Source organism: Telmatherina bonti (assembly GCF_933228915.1).
Source record: "Telmatherina bonti genome assembly, chromosome: 20".
Taxonomy (NCBI): domain Eukaryota; kingdom Metazoa; phylum Chordata; class Actinopteri; order Atheriniformes; family Telmatherinidae; genus Telmatherina; species Telmatherina bonti.
In genome coordinates, this window is record NC_136618.1 from 11,048,512 (window position 1) to 11,069,248 (window position 20,737).

The 20,737-nt window shown below is 39.9% G+C and overlaps 1 protein-coding gene across 1 annotated transcript; it reads right to left on the bottom strand.

Annotated features, from left to right (window-relative positions):
• Positions 1-363: 363 nt before the first annotated feature.
• LOC306770701 (cyclic nucleotide-gated channel beta-3-like) lies at positions 364-19,577 on the bottom strand (the record flags this gene model as incomplete). Its single annotated transcript, XM_079259601.1, has 17 exons — positions 364-378; positions 475-625; positions 831-983; positions 2,714-2,832; positions 2,926-3,009; positions 3,090-3,187; positions 4,371-4,530; positions 4,968-5,109; positions 8,164-8,286; positions 9,740-9,804; positions 9,884-9,970; positions 10,055-10,105; positions 10,185-10,699; positions 14,843-15,000; positions 18,201-18,363; positions 18,921-18,975; positions 19,455-19,577. The coding sequence occupies 17 exons, from the start codon at positions 19,575-19,577 to the stop codon at positions 364-366; spliced, it is 2,262 nt and encodes a 753-aa protein (XP_079115727.1).
• Positions 19,578-20,737: the final 1,160 nt, after the last annotated feature.

Below are 20,737 nucleotides of genomic sequence, written 5' to 3' on the forward strand. Positions count from 1 at the left end.
CTTTTTCCAAAGTTCGCAGTGGAGATGGTTCACATACCGAATGGTGTGCGTGCTCTTACGGTGATTGGAAATAAATATACAGATATAGATTTTAACTTTTGTCTGCTTCAACCAACAGGTTACAAGGTGCTTTAGATTTTATTTAGTTTATTACAGCTACTATCATTGAAACCCATGTTTTCATTTTAACCCTGAAGGTGCGATCTAGGACTTCAAGACGTCAAAGTATTTATGTTCAAATAAGCCCATCTAATATATAATAGAAAAATTAAACCGTAAAAAAGAAGAGCCAGCAGCTAAAAAAAAGTAGAATTTACTCCCAAAAAAGAGTTATTAAAAATACATGCATGGTCCTGAGGGTTCTTATTTCTCTCCAGACTGTGGAAAAAAACAAGAAAAAAAAAAAAAGTGTGTTAAATAACTTAAATGACGACTAGTAAAAACTGACTAGAAAGATGAGGAGAGTGACGTTACCTTCATTTTTTCAATCATCTGTTTGTTGATCACTCCTCCAAACGCTCGAAGAAGTTTCGGTGTTAGAGGTTTGGGTGCAAACAGCGCTAGTCCTTTCTTCTTCTCCTCTTCAGCTTTAGCTGCTGCCGGACCCTTGGCTTTCATTAGTTTCCTACACACACACACACACACACACACACACACACACACACAAAGCTTATGATGTACCTAGCTTAGCTGCTTCACTTATTATAGCGACCTTTCTCAGTTTCATTTGTTCAGTTCCAAATGGGTCACACACATGAAATGAATACTCATGAATATGAGAAATGTCTAAATAAACTAAACGCTTTATGCCTTCAGTGAGGTAAACTCACCTCCCCTTCCGGGCCAGAACCTTCTGGGACTCTGGGTAGTGGACTAAAATGTCAAACAGGTCTTTCTTCTCCAGGACAAAAAGGTTAGCGAAGCCGTAAGCCTTGACGTTAGCCGTCCGTCTGTTCCCCCCGTCTTTGGATGACTGTAACAAACTACAGAAAAACAAACATTTTATGCATGCATATGTCTGAAAGTTGTTTATTGTTATGCTTAGATTAAACCAACATGTCCTCCATCTGAAAATATATCTGCTGTTTAATAAGCTAAAATATGATTAATAATTCCTATAAAGATCAGCCTCTGCAGTCGGACTGTTAAACACAGGAGCAAATATCGTAGTCAAGTGTAACAAGCCACAAGATCATTATAAAGAGGAAAGTGGTGGTTAATAAGTGAAGTGCTGACGCTTTAAACCAACCCCAGATGTAATATGGCAACAGCTTAACAACAGACAGGTAGCTCTCTCTACCAAACGCTCATCTCAATATCCAGGTACCAACACTGACAGAATGGGCAGCTATTTTACAAGAGAACTGAAAACCATGGTGATTTACCCCAGCAGGAAGGAAACCAGTGTTGTAGTACTTAAAACCCAGGGTTAGCCCTGAAATTACCCAGATGAGAGAAAATCCAGCTTTGTAGTAGAGACCGCTGGTAGGCCTGTCATGGTAACAAACTTTAACAAGCGATTGTCTCTAAAATTATTGCGATAAACGATAATATTGCGCTAAGTGATTATTGTTGTCCTTTTGAGACCATTTTCAACTAAAATAACAATAATGCCATAATAATGCAAGTACACCCTTTCAAAGATCAACATACTTTAATTTCTAAAGAACCTTTAGCTCGATGTTCAGACTAGTTTATACTCATCCAGTCCCCAGTCTGCTAAAACAGATCAGGATTTCTCCTGCGGTTATCTGGAACATGCGGCTTCTAAACGCTGTAGCAAAGTTACATAGTCTATGGTCAATCTAATATAAGGGGACATGTTTTGACTTGACCAGATGTGGAATGGTAAAATGTTCATCCAGACAGTTCATACTGGCTGTGAAACGTTTGCAACATTTTTCAAAATGTCGCCTTTTCAACAATATTAAAGGGCATCATGGCTTCACCAACCACGCTGTCTGAGTGCACACCATGTTGTACTGTTCTGTTTGTATTTAATCTGTCGGCTGAACACCCCAGTGATCGTGGACTGTCGGGAAGATAGAGCTAGCCTGGTTGTTAAAGTCTTTTTTCCCAGCTGGGAAAACTGCAAAACATTATGGCGTTTTGAGTGCAGACAGAAGCTTGATATATTGCTGTGTTTAGTTAATATTGTCTTAAAACAAATGCAGCCAAGAAAAGAAAGACAAGTGAAAGTTATTGTGTCCGGTGAAGTTACTGTGCACATTTTTTTCTTATCGTGTGATTAACAGACTTATTGCAACAGGCCTAACTGCTGATTGGATTTCAACTAAGACCCATTAGTGACTGGAAAAAAAGATTGTGATTGTAGTTAAAATACACACAGCCATGAAAGCCATGTTACAGTTCACAATGGCTACATGTAAACACTGGCGGTAACGTCATTTTGTTAGGTTAGAACTCAAAATTACTTGATTATTGTTAGAAAACGACAATGATAAAGGTGAAAAACACATTCTCTTTACAATACAACTATAACACATTGTTCAGTTTTCCACACAGTCTCTCTAATGAACCTTTGAACATAATCATGTATCTGCCTGAATGCACATGAACAACAGGGACACAAGCCGCAGGAGTCGTTTTAATTAAATAATTACTGTATTTTATGTACTTAATCTTAGTGCAGAGGTATTTCATCAAATACATATATCCACAAGTTTTTGGGTATGTTTGCGTTGGAACTTACCTGATTTCTCCAAACACACAGCCGGCTTTTAGAGTGACGAACACGATACTGTTGTCAGGTCCTCCCACCACCTGCACCGCTCCACTTTTAATGATGTACATTTCTTTGCCGATGTCACCCTGAATTTGGGGATAATTACAATTAAAAGTGTTCATATTGAAGTAATTTCCCATGTAAAATCTATGTTACAATAAAACACGACACAAACTCACTTTTTTCACAACAAAATCCCCCGGCAGGTAGATGATGGACTTCAGCCTCAGCAACATGTCCACCAACATCTGCTGGTCGCAGCCCTGTGGAAGCACGCAGAGATTCAACACACCAGTCTTTGTACCTGTTGTCATCGTGCAAGTGGCTTATTTCTGTACATCACCTTAAAAAGATCGATCTTCTGAAATGTTGCCAGGTTGATGTCCACAGCAATGGCCGTCCTCATTACTAGAGGCATCTTATCCAGCAGCTCAGACTCATCTGAACACAAAGATGAAACAAAAGACAGCAGACAGTGTAACAACACAATAAAACCCTTCTGACATCCAGCACGTTCTTTAGCACTTCATCCAAGGCAATCAGATTTAAACTTTATTAAAACGTCACTATGGCGGCTTTCTTTTACTTTCTTCAGCTATACTGCTTTCCAGCTGGAGTTACTTAAAGTTTTGTTTTTATTCCTAAGAAGCCTGTACCAGGCTTTTTCACGTTTCTTTTATAGGCGGTGGCCGCGTGGACTGTCAGATTTTTGTACAAACTTCCAAAGATCCAAATAAAAAAAAATAAAAAAAAGAAAGGATTTAGAAAATTACAAATAATTTTTTTTTCTTTAAACAAAAAAATCTGAATAAAAGTGGATTGTTATATATTTGTTCAGTTAACAAATACCAACAAAACACCTGAAAGTGGTCAAAAAATCACTTCAACCTGTCTCACACCACCTGGCACAGATTACCAAAAAAAAAAATTACAAAACACCCCCGAACCTGACATAACTTACCGGTCTTCCCTCGCCGTTCTCACACTCATCCAAAAGCTAATAACAAACTTTACATAGAAATCTATCTGTGTAATATAACTCAATATACTAAAATATAATACAAAAACTAATTTAACTTCCATAACAGCCATTTCTCATAAAAGAAAACAAAAAACACATAAATGGCCCCCACAAAGCCTTTTGCATGAGCTGGACGAAGAGGAGGAGAAGACCGTTGTGATTTACAGGTGAAGACTTTTTTTAAGTGTAGAAATCAACAGATGATGCTGCGTTTAAAAGAATCAGGATTTTATCAGAGCAGAGTGACAGTCTAGAAGTGATTTGGCAATGATGATGTAACAGCTGATGAGCTGTTTTTCACTTCTGAAACTACCAGAAAACATTAATGGTTCGTAACAATTTGATAAAAGGCTGTCAGATTTACACATTTAAATTTATTCAGGTATGTTGCAGCAAGGAAACACCTAAACCCTGCAGGATAGTTGCCCTTCAGGAGCAGAGTGGGAGATTCCTGACATACAGTGATGTCAAATCATAAAAACTTTGGAAATCATTTGTTCTTAACCTTCTCTATGATTTGGAACAACTTACTAGAGGTATTAAACTAACCATCTAGGATGGTTTAGATATAAAATGCCCCACAAGTGTCCAGTGAATACCAACCCAGCATGCCCTGGGCATCCCATGTGTAGGTGTACCAGGTACGGACTCTGTTCTGCACCAGAGAAGGAATGTTGTTGGTCACCATGTAAGCTACAGTGTTGTCCATGGAGGAGCGGAAGTAAGTTTGTCCTGCTGTGGCCGCACCGATGACATCTCTCATCTGAGGCCGTGTCATAAGAAAAAAAGAGAAATCTGGTTAAACTTGAAGAATATATTCCATTGAACATCTTTAATAAGTTATTTTACAGGCAAGACTTCACAGGGAACCAGTGCAATACAGTAACAGGGTGCTAACAGGACAGTTTTTATTCATCTACCTCTATACTAACAAGGCAAGAGGAAAAAGATGATGATAATCTACTTTTAGGTATCCTCAATCCTGGTCTTCGAGGTTCTGACTAAGACCTAACTTGATTTTAAACTCAACACAACTCTGCTAATCAATCATCCATTGATTTCAGTCAAGTGTGATTTGAGTCAAGAGAGGACCAGGACTGAGGACCCCCGTTCTGATTTAGAGATGCTTATTTCCGGATCCAGATGAAGTGAGGGCTCCTAGGTGCTACTTATGCTAGGGGCAGATTGGCTCTCTGTTACCTGTCCAATTAAACTTGAGAACACAAAGACTCCCGTGAAAAAATTAGTCATCTGAAAGGTAATCTCAAAGACGGTGTGAGGTTCGTTAAGACCCCCGATGTTGATCAGACTGCGGACAGCGTAGTAGTAACAACGTAGGTATCTGTGGAGAGGTGAGGGCATTAAGGAGAGTTTTAGAAACTTTACAGCAATTTCTTTGTCTGGGACAGAAGTTTTAGAAGGTATTTTTGCAGAATTGGCATTTCTGTTTTGGAAGAAGTGGGCAACCCTGAATTTTTCATTGGTTCATGAAAGTTTCATAATAATTGATGAACGATTCCCCTGATGTCTTGCCTTTCCTTTTCTTTTTTCTGTTGCTGTAAATATTCAATTAAAAAAAGCAAAAAAATTTAAAAACAAAACAAAAATCAATAATAATGATGCAAAAACAGAAAAAAAACTGACCCTTTGCTAAGCCCCTCTCCCTGTCACTGTTACACTTTGCAAGTATTATACACTGCCATTTTCCCTTGCAAAAAAACGGATTTCTCAAATTTTTTAGGTATAGATATTTTAAATAATTATTTTTCAAATTTTTGATGGAATAGTTCAGAAGTCCTGCGATGGACTGGTGAGCTGTCCAGGGTGTACCCTGCCTGTCGCCCAAAGCCAGCTGGGATAGGCTCCAGCTTCCCCGCGACCCTGAACTGGATTATGCGGTTCAGAAAATGAATGAATGAATGAGTTCAGAAATATCAGAGAGAAGTAGACAAAAGACTGCAATTTCGTCTTGTGAAATACATTCATTTCTCATCAAAGCAATGTTGACGCAGACATTCAAATCTACATGAAGTTTCATTGTTTATTTTGTAAAACTCAGCCACCCCATATCTAAAATATACATCTCTTCGTATAAGGAAGAAACCTATAAAGGAATCATGTTTTTCCATTGCAGGGCAGTGCTTTATTTTAAGATAGCTTTAATGGGAAATTAAGAATTTCATGTAGGCATACACAATAACTTTCAGTAGCATTTCTTGTTTCTAAACTAATCTGATGCAAAGATGACTAAATGGATTATGGATTATTATATACTAGACAAAATGGCATATTCACAAATGTTGATATACTAATCAAAAGCCCCTTTTATTTTTAATACTGAGGCTAAACAATACATTAATTCTATCAAGTGTTCCACCAACATTATTAATCACTAAATATTTATGTGACTATTGTTATTTATGTCATAGCTGCTCCTAAGAAATTATAATAACCCCCTGGCCTATGCATTGTTCAATTTTTCTCTGTTTGACTCTGCATACTGCTTGTATAATAAAGAATGTAATAAAATAATAATAATAAAAAGTCTAAATGGAATAATTCATTGTATACATTGCCGTAGATGCCAACATGGCGCTCTTTACCCACAATGCTTAGCGACCCCCTTTACTATGTCGGTTTGTTGATAAATGTTTGGCAACCAGCCTAACTTACTAATGTTTATCTGTTTTTTTTTTTTTTTTTACCCTCAAACGGTACACAAATACCTTATTAAGCGTTTAAGAACTACTAACTTTTAATTAATTTTCTACTAGTCTTGTAGCGAACAACTGTGCTAGCTAGCGTGCTGCGTTAGCATCTTACCTTGGAATAAACAGTAGTTTTTTCTCATCTTCGATTGATTCAGCTATGAGTGAAGTCTTCTGCATTGTTTAATCCATATTTGGTATTTGTTAAATTGTTTTATAGGTTCTGGGAAGACGAAAATTACATCTCCCACACCTGAACTTCGTACAAGCGCCGCTTCGGCATCAGGAAGAGTTTTTTTGTCGGAGGCGGAGCCTTCTCCGTTGTTGGCGCATGATTGGTCAGTTACTGTTATGGAGGCGGGGCTTAGCGAAGGGTAATTTGTGCCACGGTTAAGTCCAAATGATTGATTAGAGGTGAAATTATACAGTTGTGCTCATATGTATTCATCCCCTTTCATTAAAGAAAAGGCTGAATTTACAAGTCACTCAAATAAATAGAAACTTAAAAAAGGAACAACAACTAAAAATTTGCAAAAATATCATTTAGTAATATAAGACACTGTTTTTTTTCATCTAATTGAGTTGAAGAAAGAAAAAAAAACAAACAAACAAATTGATCCTGGACAAATTAGAGCACTTTTCTGTTGAACAGTGGGACAAAATACCTGTCAACAGGTGCAGAAGTCTGAGAGGAACAGAAAACACCTGACTGCAGCGGAAATATTAAAAGGATTGTTCAACAAAATATTAGTTTATGAGTGATGTAATATGTAATAAATTATCTTATTTGTTTACTTTTTAAAAATAATATTTATATTGAACCAGAATAAAAAAATAATGCAATGATTTTCATAAATTTTTTTATTTATTATTACTATAGTCAATTTCATCTTAATTTTACAGGGAGCTGGTTTTTTTTCCTTCTTTAATGAAAGGGTATGAATAAATATGAGCACAATTGTAGGTGAAAAAAAAAATGTATATAAAGAAGCAGATGATCGTAATTGCCACATGAAAAGGAACTACCTGGCCGAGAATGATGGACAAAAAGAATGCCCCAAATAGGTAGTTCACCATCTGAAAGATCTGCCCGAACATGGAGTCTGGAATTGGCAACTCAGCGATCATCAGCAGGGATTTCTCCGCATAGAAGAAGCAGCTAAGATAACTGCAGCAGCAGCAGCAAAGACGGGACATACAACAGATTTTAAATCTGATAGTTTCTTTTCATATCATACAAAAGAAGATGGAGATTTGGAAAACTCAGCAATTAAAAAAATTTTTAATATGAAAACAAAATTTACATTTTGTTCCGTAAAATTAAGGGAAGATTTTGTTTGTTGTCTTAAAAATTCAAACATTAATAATAATAATAATAATAATAATAATAATAATTGAAAAAAAAACATCTTGTAAATGTCTCAAATCCAGAAAACATTTCAAAACACTGCACAGAGCAAAACTACTTTAAATTCCTTAAAGCTTTATAAAAAAAAAAATGCAAAAGCAGAATTATTTGAAGTCAGTTAATAATCAATTAGTTAATAAATTAATCATTTTTTTCTGTTGTTCTAAAGTAGCTATAAATGATTTTTTTGGATGCTGCATTATTTTAAGCTTTTAAAACAAAGCCAATGTTAAAATATGACGTATTTGTTACAGATGTTGGCAGATTTTCTACTACTTACGCGCTCCCCAGCCCAGAATAGACCCATTTCGTTTCCCCGATGCCCTGATAGTCCGAAGCCACATAGTAGACGCAGGCGTTGAGGTGAAGCATGAAGAGGAGGTAGCCAATAGTACGAATGACTCTAACAGAGGAAGACATCAGGTGTTTAGTTTCAGTGTGACAAAAAGACAAATAAAATACTACATTTCAGTTAAAAGAAATGAGCTGAACGTAAAATATTAATTTTACAGATGCTACAGTTGGATAAATCCAACCTCAGATGGGCGTTTCTGTTCAGACCTGGATCAGTTACACCACTTACTTACACCTCACGATTGAGGAAGAAGCTGGTAGCTTCGAAGGAAAAGGCAGGACATTTTTAGATGCCTCTAGGATTAGTTTACAGACCTCTAAGAATTAACAATTCCTCATCACAAGTTCAGCCAATCTTCCTGAATCCTGCAGTTCTGTCCAGGTGTCACAACTTTAAAGGGGTGCTATTATGGTATTTCCAGTTTTCTGAGCTTTCTACAGTGTTACTGTGTTGAATCTTCATCAGACATGTGAACAACACTGTTTTTTTTTATCACCAAAACGCATGTTTGAGTTTGAGTTCCAGCACTCTCTCCGTTTGGTTTCCATGGCAACGAAAAACGACGCGTTTTTTGTTGCCATGTTGAGTTTTTTCTACTTGGAAATCCTTGTGACGTCCCGGGGGATAAGGTTTGGTGATTGGTTACCTTCTACTGGTTAACAAGGGCATGTACAAATACATCAGGCGGGTGGAAAACGTGGGATAAAGTTATTTCCAACGATGGCTGGTGAGTTTACCAAAGAGAGACATCCTGCTGCATTCGTTGCTGTGGGTTGCTGTTTTCCACTTCGTTTTCAGGGTCTGATTCAGGTTCCAACATGTAGGGCTGTATGCTATGTGTTGACATTGTATTTTGTTTTTTTATTAAGTTCAAATTGGCCAAATCCTTCTGTTTATGAGATGTTACCATGATGGTGAAAGCAGGTGCGGTGCGCGCTCCTAGTGCAGTGGCGGGAGGCGGGGCTTAATGCGGAAGCGTCTCAATCCACTCGTTTTATCCACAGGCTGATCTGACAGCCTACGGAGAGGGTCGGTCTGAAGTAAACAAAGCGATTTGTGACAATAACTCGATCAATCCCAGCCCTTCTGGTCTCAGAAATAAAAATAAATTAGCCTGAAATACACATAATAGTTCCACTTTAATGCATCTTTGGACAAATTGCAGCAATGAGTTTAATGAGTTATCTGAAACAAATTGCAAAAATAAAAACAAAATTGGGCATTTTAGTTTTCAACAATCACAAACAATTGCTGTGAAATCCTGCAGGTTTATCTGTGTCAGCGGTACTCAGTTCGGTTCTACAAGGACCGCAATCCAGCAGGTTTTCCATATATCCATGCTCCAACTCTGACTCAAATGAGTCTATGTGCCGAACCCGATAGGCTGTTTGATCCATTTCATTTGATCCAGGTGTGTTGAAGCTGGAAGTAGCAGAAAACCTTCTGCTTGTAGGATCGAACTGAATAGCGCTGATCTTCGGCAACAGGAACAACAGCTTACCTCCAGATGTAGGCCTTGGCCAGGATGCTCTCTAGACGATCACTGAACTCAAAAAAGGTGTCTGCCTTGAGAGGAAGTAAAGAAATGTTAGCCAATGTCTTGTTCTTCATCTCAAGAAATTTTCCTCATTTATCAGCAAATTACCTTCAATAAACGATTGAATCTGAAAACGGATTTGAATCCAAACTGCAGGTAAAGCAGGTCCAGAGGTAAAACAGACACGATGTCGGCCTGTTGAGGAGAGACAGATGTGTCAAATCACCAACGTTACCTCACATCTGAGTCCAAAGGTTGGTAAAAATCACGTAGCAGCACCAGGAATCTCTCTGAATCTCTGTAGTGCTTCTTCGTTATTCCTCGGTCTTTCTGCAAGGTATTAAAGAAAATCACCTTTTCAGTTAAGTCATTTTCTGTGAGTCAACGTTCACAATCTTTCCCAACTCACTATGATGTCTCCTGCTTTCACGAACTGCTTGCGAGGCTGGAACAAGATGGCGTCTGTGAGGTAGATGAGGTCGGCCGTGATGTCCATGGCAAACCAGAGTGGGATGGTGGTCGCGTTGTGATATGGGAAACAGAGACGGGCTGTGACGAACCAGGTGTTGTAGTTAAAGGCCAGCGTCACCACGCTCAGCCATGCGATGTAGCGACGATCCGTGAAGGGATCGATGGTGTGTCCCAGCACGGAGTCCATCCCATCCTCAAGCGGTTTAAGCATAAAGTCCACTGTGGTAAAAAAAGTCATAATCAGCCTGGTTTTTAAGGGGATTTTTATCTTCTTTTCTTCTTCTTTCCTTTTCTCCTCTTCCTCCCTTTTCTTTTCTTCAGCTTCCTTCTTTTTCTTCTCTTGCTCTTCTTTCTTCTTCTTATCCGCCTCCTCCTTCTTTATCCGGTCCTCCTCTGCCTGTCTGGCCCTCTCCTCTATGACTTTTGCATAGTGGTCTTTTTGAAGCAAAGGTGCTGCAATGACAGGATGAAGATTTAGTATCCTGAGACATTTAATCCAGGTTTTCTACTGACCGGCCACTTTATCAGGCCAATCACATGGCAGCCAATCAACACTATAACCTGGTAGAGCCGTGTCACCATTTTGTTCTTGTGTGGTTGCTATGGAACTGTATGGGTGTGGTGAACCAGGTGTTTTCCATCTTCCAACGAATCACTGTCCTATTTAAGAGTCAGACACGCAACTTTCTGGCGTCCAGGATAAGATGCGCTAGCCACCTCAATTGGTTCCTTTCAATGTGGAGGAGCAGCGGCTCTACTCTGATCTCCTCCTGGATGACCGAGTTCCTCACCCTATCTCTAAGGGAGAGCCCGGCCACCCTGCGGAGGAAACTCATTTCAGCCGCCTGTATACGAGATCTCTTTGTTTCAGTCACAACCAAGTAGGAACGTAGATCGACTGGTAAATCGAGAGCTTCGCCCTCTGGCTCAGCTCCTTCTTCACCACAGACCGGCGCAGAGTCCGCATTACTGCAGACGCCGCACCGATCAGTCTGTCGATCTCGCGCTCCATCCTTCCCTCACTCGTGAACAAGACCCCAAGATATTTAAACTCCTCCACTTGAGGCAGGACCTCACTCCCGACCCTGAGAGGGCAATCCACCCTATTCCGGCTGAGGACCATGGTCTTAGATTTGGAGGTGCTGATTCTCATCCCAGCCGCTTCACACTCGGCTGCGAATCGCTCAAGTGAGAGCTGGAGATCACGACCAGATGAAGCCAACAGGACCACGTCATCTGTAAAAAAAACAAAAAAAACAAAAAAAAAACCCCCCAGGGATCCAAGTCGGATCCCCTCAACACCTCGGCTGCGCCTAGAAATTCTGTCCATATAAGTTATGAACAGAATCGGTGATAAAGGGCAGCCTTGGCGGAGTCCAACCCTCACCGGAAACGAATCCGACTTACTACCGGCAATGCGGACCAAGCTCTGACACCTGTCGTACAGGGACCGGACAGCTCGTACAAGGGGGTCCGGTACCCCATACTCCCGGAGTACCCCCCACAGGAGCCCCCGGGGGACACGGTCGAATGCCTTCTCCAGGTCCACAAAGCACATGTAGACTGGTTGGGCAAACTCCCATGCCCCCTCCAGGACCCCATAGAGGGTATAGAGCTGGTCTACTGTTCCGCGACCAGGATGAAAACCACACTGCTCCTCCTCAATCCGAGATTCGACTATCCGGCGGACCCTCCTCTCCAGGACCCCTGAATAGACCTTCCCAGGGAGGCTGAGGAGTGTGATTCCCCTGTAATTGGAACACACCCTCTCATCCCCCTTCTTAAAAGGACACTTGCCTACTCTTTTAATTAGTTTGACGTGAACTATTTTTGTAATAAAACTTACCCTTTTAAGCTTGATTCTGACTGTGCATTTTGTCCACTACTTTGTCACTGGTTGGTCAGAAGTAACCGGCGTTACAACACATTTAGTCATGAAGGCCCGGTCTAAACCAGTGGTTCCAACTCTCTTTCTACAGTGCTGATTCCAGTGCTAGTTCGGAGCCAGAACCAGACAAAGCACCAGCTCATGGCTCTCAAAACTGGTTTTCAGGCGCCAGCTCTTTGCTGAGCCAGACCTGAGACGTTGCATGTGTCAGCAGCTGGTGGCAGGGTTAGGATCAAAATAACAGCAATGAAACATGGACCAACATCTTCATACCAGCAAAGAAATGGACGACAAGAACAAGCAGAATTAGTTGGAGGAGGAGAACTTGGTGTTTCCTGGCTGTACCGTCCAGTGATGCAAGGTAAATCAGACAGCGTGTTTGAACAGTTACAACGGGAGACACTGGCTGAGAACCAACCAGCTGGTCAACAAAGGGACCAGAAGAAGAAGCTGGAAAACAGGCGACCCAGACCCACAATTTGAGATCCTGCCCATATATGCATTAATGACGTAATGACTCAGCACTGGCTAGGCTTTTTCCAGTCGAAACCAGTGGCTCAGGCACCAGCACCAAACCAGTACACGTTTGTCTTTGGTGGAAAGGAGCTAGAAGAGGCTGTGTGTTCCTGTGGGGGTACTCGGATACTCCAGAGGGTGGGTGAGGAGGGAGAACTTGCTTTATCTTTTCTGTCTTTCAGGTGGTCAGGATTACTACACACATGTGGAAATTTACACGTATGTACATTTAAAATGTCTACATCTAAAAAGTTATTTTGAAAAACTGGATGTTTCACTTTCAGAAACAAGGAATTTAAGTTTTTTTTGGATTTTATGGACAAGTAAAAGGTACCAAATATGTACAAAAAATAAAAGAAAATAAATATTTTAAAAATTAAATAATTTTCTAATAGAAACAATGTATATAATAGAATATATTTAATACATCTAAAGTTAATAAAAATATTTTAAAAACAATTTAATAGCTTAATTTATAGAAACATTTGAAACATATTTATTTTATATATAAAATATTCATTATCAAGACGTCAAAATCAATAAAAATAAAAATACGTCTATTTAAAGTTATGTAAATGAAGAAAAATATTGTTGAAACTTTTATTTTTCTCCCAAAATTTCAGTATTTTCATTATATTTTCCAAAAGTTTATTAAAACTTAACATCTTGAAAACGTACTTGTACTTTTCTGTTCTAAAAGAGAAAATGTGGAGTTATTTTTTATTATTTATAAGTTGTTATGCTGTTATTTTACTGGTCCCACTGTCTGGAGAGCAGAGACCAGACTGCGCTACATGTGGCCCCTCAGATAAAATGTGCATCGACACACCGGGTTTAGGGGGTACCAGACTGAGAAATTATTCTACAGGTCGTTGCAAACCACTGATTAAGACCATTTGTTCCAAATTGGCGCCCGCCAAAGAGCACAAGGGCTCCCTGAGGCTTTGACTGTTGGTTACGTGGCAGTACAATACGGGATGATTGCACCCCTTGCTGTCTGGTGTCCTGCCGACGATGGTGTCCGACTAGGTATTACATCCTTTGTCCCTGTTGATCAGGGGTCTCAATCTCTTCAAGGGCCGCAACCTGGCACGCTATTGTGGTTTCTTTGGTCCAACACACCTGAACCAAATTGAATCAAACCAAATGGATCCAACTTCTTCGCATTGAGACGTTCATTTCAGTCGACCTGCTGGATTGCAGCCTTTGAGGATTGAAGTTTGAGATGGCTGCTGTAGATGGTCCTTAAGGGCCTGTCTCCGTATCTCTATGGCTTTCCTGATCCAGTATTTATTGCTTGCTGGTTTGAATATTTCAGAAACTGCTGATCTACTGGGATTTTCACACACAACCAAAGTGTTTCTGAAAAGGACAGTGCAGTGTTAGCATCTGCAGGTTTTCACATGTGGCCATTCAGTGTCGGAAAAGCAACATTCATTCATTCATTATCCTAACCGCTTAATCCGATGAAGGGTCGCGCTATTTGTGTTTAGGAAGTATGGCTTCACAGGGTTTATGGTTTGATCAGTTGCTGCTATTATTATTTCAGGAATTATTGTATTCAGTATGGTTCAATATACCCATGATATGTCAATAAAACTAAACAGATGAAAAAAACTCTGTGTAAAACTATTTTATTTTCTATAATGAGACTCGGTACATATGGAGGATGGGACACGGCCTACAAAACGTCTCAGCTCAGGTGGAGAACGGCCTGAAGAAGTGGAAATATCCAGCAAACAGCAGTTTTCTGAACCAAAACGTCTTGCTGGTGTGAAAGGGGAGAACGGACAGACTGGTTGGAGATGATAAAAACCACTGGTTCCAATCAAGACAAGCAGACCAACATCTCTAAGCACACAACATGTCCAGCCTTGAAGCAGGTGGTCTCCAGCAGCAGAAGACCACACCGGGTTCCACTCCTGTCAGCTGAGAACAGAAAACTTAGGCTACAAGAAGAAGGAGAAGCGTCGCTGGTCTGATAAGTCTCCATTTCAGCTCCACATTCAGACCAGATTAAACAACACCTCGTTGAATCTATGCTTTGCTGGGGGTCCTATCTGAACCAGCAAGGTGGACCTAATAAAGTGGCTGATGACTATATAAGTCTTCTGTGTCCTTGCATTTTAAAAAGGCCAAGAAAGTTGACCAGCAGTTGTGTTTGTGCAGATGATGAAGGTGTTGGTACTTACTGACAGGTGGAGTAATCTCAGGTGATGAAGCGTACTGATCAATCACTTTCTCCTTATAGAGCTCCAGCCTCTCTTTCATCCGTTTGGCTATGTTTCTGAGCTGGTCATCTGAGTACCTGTTGATGACTATGGGTGGAGGCGGAGGAGCTTCTTCTTGCCTGCAAAGCGCCACCAGAGGGTAAACATTTTGGAATTTTTCTTTTAAATGTGACAGTAAATCTATCTATCTATCTATCTATCTATCTATCTATCTATCTATCTATCTATCTATCTATCACAAGTTATGTTATTTTAAAGATGTTTAAAAATAAAATTCTTGTTTTTTTTATGTGTTTTTGAAGTAACCATCTTTTGATAATAATCTATTTATAAACTGGGATTAAAAGGACTTTTTGTTTTTATCCCGAACACGTTTGAATATGTTAATGATGTGGGCGTGGCTTCGGGGAATTTACAAAAATAAAAACACTGTAGACACTGTAAACTATCAATCAAACTGATTCATTATGACGTTTGTTTTCAATGTGTTTATTTCTTTTAGCTTTTTATTACTTCTTCTACCCAAAGCTTTTCTCCAGATTTGTTGTTGTTTGTCATGTTAAACAGGCTTGAAATGTGCAGGAGCAAAGGACGGCCTTGTTTTGCCCCCTTGTGGACAACATTCAGTACTACACCTGTAAGAAGGGCTTGTTTTTTTGTTTTGTTTTATTAAATTCAAGTCAGTTACTTCATTTTAAAGATGCCACTTCAAAAAAATTGTCTTCAATAACAAAGCTAATAAATGTGTTTTTTTTTTACAGTAGTTACGACAAATGTCTAAATTGAAGGCTAAAACACCGGAAAAACAAGACACTGCATGTTTACTGTAACTTATCCAGGGGGAAGGTCATTTACCATGTAGATGCAGTTTACAGGGAAATGCTTGAGGACATTATCCATTTCAGAGCCCTTCAAGTTAAAAAAGTTTAATTAAAGATATATTGCTTTGCAGAAACTACAATGTAATATAAATACACTGCCTGGCCAAAAAACCCAAAGTCTCCACCTGGATTTATCTATACAAATAGCTGGATCATTACAGCATGCGCGAATGTCTTTCAGCTCGTATTTCAACCACGAGGAAAGACGTATCATGGTTGTGACAAAAAAAGTGTTTGTCTGTTTAAGGAGGGTCAAATTATCGTCATCAAGCAGAGAAAACATTTAAGGAGATGAAGAAACCACTAATAGTGGATAAAGAACTGTCCCGCTTGTTATTAAAAACTGTGGAAAACCATCGTCCTACAGGAGGAAATGTGGGAGGAAAAAAGTCCTGAATGATGGTGATCAATGATCATTTAAATGTTTGGTAAAATCAGAAGAAATACATGAGAAGAACTCAGGGATATGTTTAACATATGAACAATGTGAAGGGAACTGAAGGGACTGAAGAGCTGTGGAGCCAGAAGAAAACCCACCAATAAGGGAATAAAACCTGAGAAAAAAAGGAGCATGAAGATGGACTCTGGAACTGGAAGAAGGTCATGTGGTCTGATGAGTCCAGATTTACCCGGTTCAGAGTGATGGGCGAAGTGATGCAGCCATCGTACGTAGTGGCTAATGTACAGGCTTGTGGGGACAGTCTATGACCTGGGATTGCTGCAGTTAGTCAGGTCCAGCAATATATATATATATATATATATATATATATATATATATATATATATATGTTAGGTTTTTATTTAATGTCTTAATACATTTTTTTATGTTTTAAATGGTGTTTGCGGTGTTTCTTTTGTGGGAGCTGTCTGCAACCGGGGTGGCGGTGGTGGATAGGGCGCAGGGCTGCTGGTGCCTTGGTGGATTTTTTTGTGCCTCCCCTGGGGGCCCGTGCCTCTGCGTTACTGCCAATATGCTGCCCCGGTGCAAACGGCTCCCCGGGTGGGGTTTCCACTACTGGTCCGTCTGCACTTACCTCTCTTATTCAGATGTACCTAAAAAGGGGGGTTGGATGTGTATAATGTGTCTGTCTTTGTGTTTCCTTTATGTCTTATTTTAATCTGTAAAGCGCTTTGAGTCACATATTTTATGTTGGAAAAGCGCTTCATAAATAAAGTTTGATTGATTGATATGTCCAAAGAATGAGGTCAGCTGATACCTGAATATCCTGAACGATCAGGTTATTCCATCTCCTCTGGTTGCACAAGAACATTTAAAGATTCAGGGCGCTTAGTCTGCAAAAAAAGTGGTTCAGGGAACAGTAGACATCTGGCTCTCACAGAGTCCAGACCTGAATGCCTTAGGGATGCTCTGGCGAAGGCCTCGACCCCCCCATCATCAGTACAAGATCTTGGTGAAAACTGAATGCAACGTAGGATGGAAATACACCAGTAGTCAAATGTTTGCACCTTCTTTTGGGTTTACCAAGAAAGTGTGTCCAAACTTCTGACGGGCAGAAGTTTATCAAAACAAAACCACAGCGAATGCAGCTGTAAACGAAGGAGCAGGCGATCCAACATATTAGTGTGTATGACTTTTTGATGAGAGTGTTTGATGATATGTATGAAAGTGTTTTCCCGTTTGGTTTACTTTATAGGTCAGTTACAAGTTATCAATCAGCAAATCATCAGATTGTTTGGTTAAAACAATTATCGGCTCATTGAGTCCAGGCCAGTTGCAGATTATGTTACGGCGACCTCAGATCACCTTTGAACTCCTGTCCACATATCCATCAAGGCATCCGAGCTTTTCTCACTTTTTTTCTTCCAAATTTTCAACATAAACTCAAACGTAATTTACAGCATGTCTTGTCTGGAAAGCTGTTTTTACATTTGAGAGGATTAACAGTAGCTGTTACCTTCATGGCTTTTATGGTCTCAGCCAGAAGCAGCCCTGATGAGCTTCTTATGCCTAAAGAACTGAAAAGCTTTTAATCCCCTTTCAGGTCGTTCTTCTGCTCATACACGTTGCAACAGGGGATAAAGATGAGATAAGATACGATAAGATAGACTTTATTGTCATCATACAGACATCTATTCACCTAAGCAACACGAGAGCTGAATGTGCATCTAGGGAATAAGGAGAGTATCTTGCTGGCGACCTCGGGCGCTGTGTTGACTGCTGAGCGCTGTCTCAGCTCTAACAACTTGCCAGGTGATCTACTTAATTAGTGTACACAGTGATTAATTTGATACTGGTTTGTGGCGTCGCAGCTCATATAAAGCGCAGTTTGTTCGCTGCTTAGATGCTCGAGGATAAATAGATTGGAGCCACTCCTATTATTTGCTGCTTATCTAGAACACATCTCAGCTGAAATCATTTCTTAGAGAAGGTGAGGTGATGTAGCAGCATGATCGCTACCACGTGGTGCAGGTCTTACCCCTCAGGTCCTGCCTGACCAGGGTTAGCAGGTGTGGCTGTAGGTCCTGAAGCTGGTGCAGGTGCAGGTGCAGGTGCAGGTGCAGGTGCAGGAGCAGGAGCAGGAGCAGGAGCAGGAGCAGGAGCAGGTGCTGCAGCTGCTGGTACAGGTGCAGGAGCTTCAGCTGGTGCAGGAGTAGATTGTAAAAGTGAAAAATTATTGCCATTACTTAAAATCTTTTCCAGGCATAATTTTTTTGTCTAATGCTCTTTCTTCTTTGAAACACATAATTTTCTAAATCTTGCTTTCCTCTGTTTGGGGGTTGAGTTATTAGTAATCAATAATAAATGTACTTGGATATTTATCTATGTTTAATGAAATTATCAATGCAAGAAATTTTTAGAAACTTAATGGTGGTATCAGTCTATATGTCTGTAGGATCTATATGTCTATATGTCTATAAGGGTCTATATGTTTGCAGTAGGGCAGATATGATGCAAACAGAGCAGACAATGAAGACCATAAATCTGAGCACCGACCTTTGCACTGTATAAGAAAACATGTATCAGAATGTTAAGAATTGTAAGTTGTTTTAGTTATCAAAGATTGTGCACAGTCTCAACATATGGTTTTGCTGTGTGGTAACTTGGATTCAGACAGAGCAACAAGTCTTAGTCCAGACAAGACGCAACATACCACAAATCAGCATATATGGGAGAAACATCTTTTTTGATGACTTACTTTGTGGTTTTTCTTCTTTCTTGGCTTCATTCTCCTTATCTGCTGGCTTCTCCTCCTGTATAACGACAAGTCCCATTCCTTTTTGTATTAACAAAACCATGGCAATTAAAGACATTTAAGTTTCTTATGTGGGTTTTAGGAAATGCAGGATTTAACATTTTATAAATGAGCTTGATTAAAACTTTTGATATCATGCCGTGTTTGAAGGGTGTGTTAAGTGAGCACTTAGAGGTCTGTAAAATGAAGTGATTTCATTGGATTTCTAAGCGCAGAGCAACTGAACGGATGAAAGAGCAGATAAGGAGCCAAACTCTTGATTTTAGGAGAAATTAATGTAACCCGTTCAATCTATAACAGCACAGATGCAGCATTTTATATTAGATAATATTTGCTTAATTTAAGGCTTGGCTGTTGTTGACGTAACTGGCACCAACTGAGTAGCATAAAAGCTAATCAAAATCTTTCAAACAAATTATATAAACAAACAATTTTTTGCATTTTAGAAGGAAAATATTTATTTATGACAGGTCTTACTTTGGCTGGAGCTGGTGCTGGAGCAGGAGCAGGAGCTGGAGCCTGGTCAGGAGCTGCTTTGGTGGTCCTAGAATCTTCTGGCACCTGGGGGCCTTTGAAGAGACCCTTTAACTTGGAAAACATGTCTAAAAGAACTAAAACAGCATCGGTTATATTCGTTGCTCCTTTTCCAATCGGGCTGTGCCGCTACCTAAGCTAAATGAGCCTTGCTGTAACTTTATCCTTTGCATCTATTGCCCCCTCCCTTCTTCTGTTCACCTGCTCTGAAGCAACGTGTCCTCATAACTAGGCTGGTGCTGATGGTATTACTGTATTTAGCACCACTAATACTCTTGCACAAAGAATAGTCCGCACCATCACCACCGACATGTAAATCCAGTGCATCTCATTTAAGATTCAAATAGGCTTATAGACAACAACACAAGCAGTGAAGGCAACGTAAGCAGAATATGTAGGTGTGTGTTCATAAAGATCACACACAACCTGAACTTCCTGTGAAAATACTATGATGTCATGACCCAGGAGATGCAATGTGCAGCATATCACTGTGATGTAGCATCGTCTACAGTAATATTATTATAATTATAACATACATGCTGTCTGCATGTCAGAGGGAATATAGTTCCAGCCTGGTTTAACATGCCGTGAATTGTCTTCTAGAAATTGAAAAATTATGCAATAATTGAAGATTACTTTTGATCTACATAATCTCTTTCTGTAGATATTAAACTAAATTTATTTAAATGCTACAGAATTGAAAGCACATGAGCAGATACATTGGGACGTCAGCTTCTCTGATTTCCCCGTGACTCATACAGTACTTCCAGTAAGGACGTTAAACAGGCTCCTTCTACTACTCACTACATTTACAGGCCACTTTATCAGGTCCACCTAGTAGCTGGTTGGACCCTCTTTAGCTTTCAGAACTGTCTTTATTCTGATTGTCAAAGGCAACGAGGTTTTGGAAACATTCCTCAGAGATTTTGCTCCATGTTGACTTTATAGCTTCACACAGTTACTGCAGAATTGTTGGCTGCACATCAGTGATAAGAATCTCCTGTTCCACCACATCATAAAGGTGCTCTGTTGGAGAGAGATGTAGGCTATGCCCACATGGTGCAGAAAAGGTGTGAAAGTAGAGGCAAAAACTAGGGGAAAGGTTTAACAGTCCCACAAAACCACTGTAGTACGTACCACTAGGCCATGGGGGGGAGCTATGATGATTCAAGTAGCCGTGGCGGCGGTCCCTAAGAGCATGTGGAGACTGGCTCCTGGTTCAGATG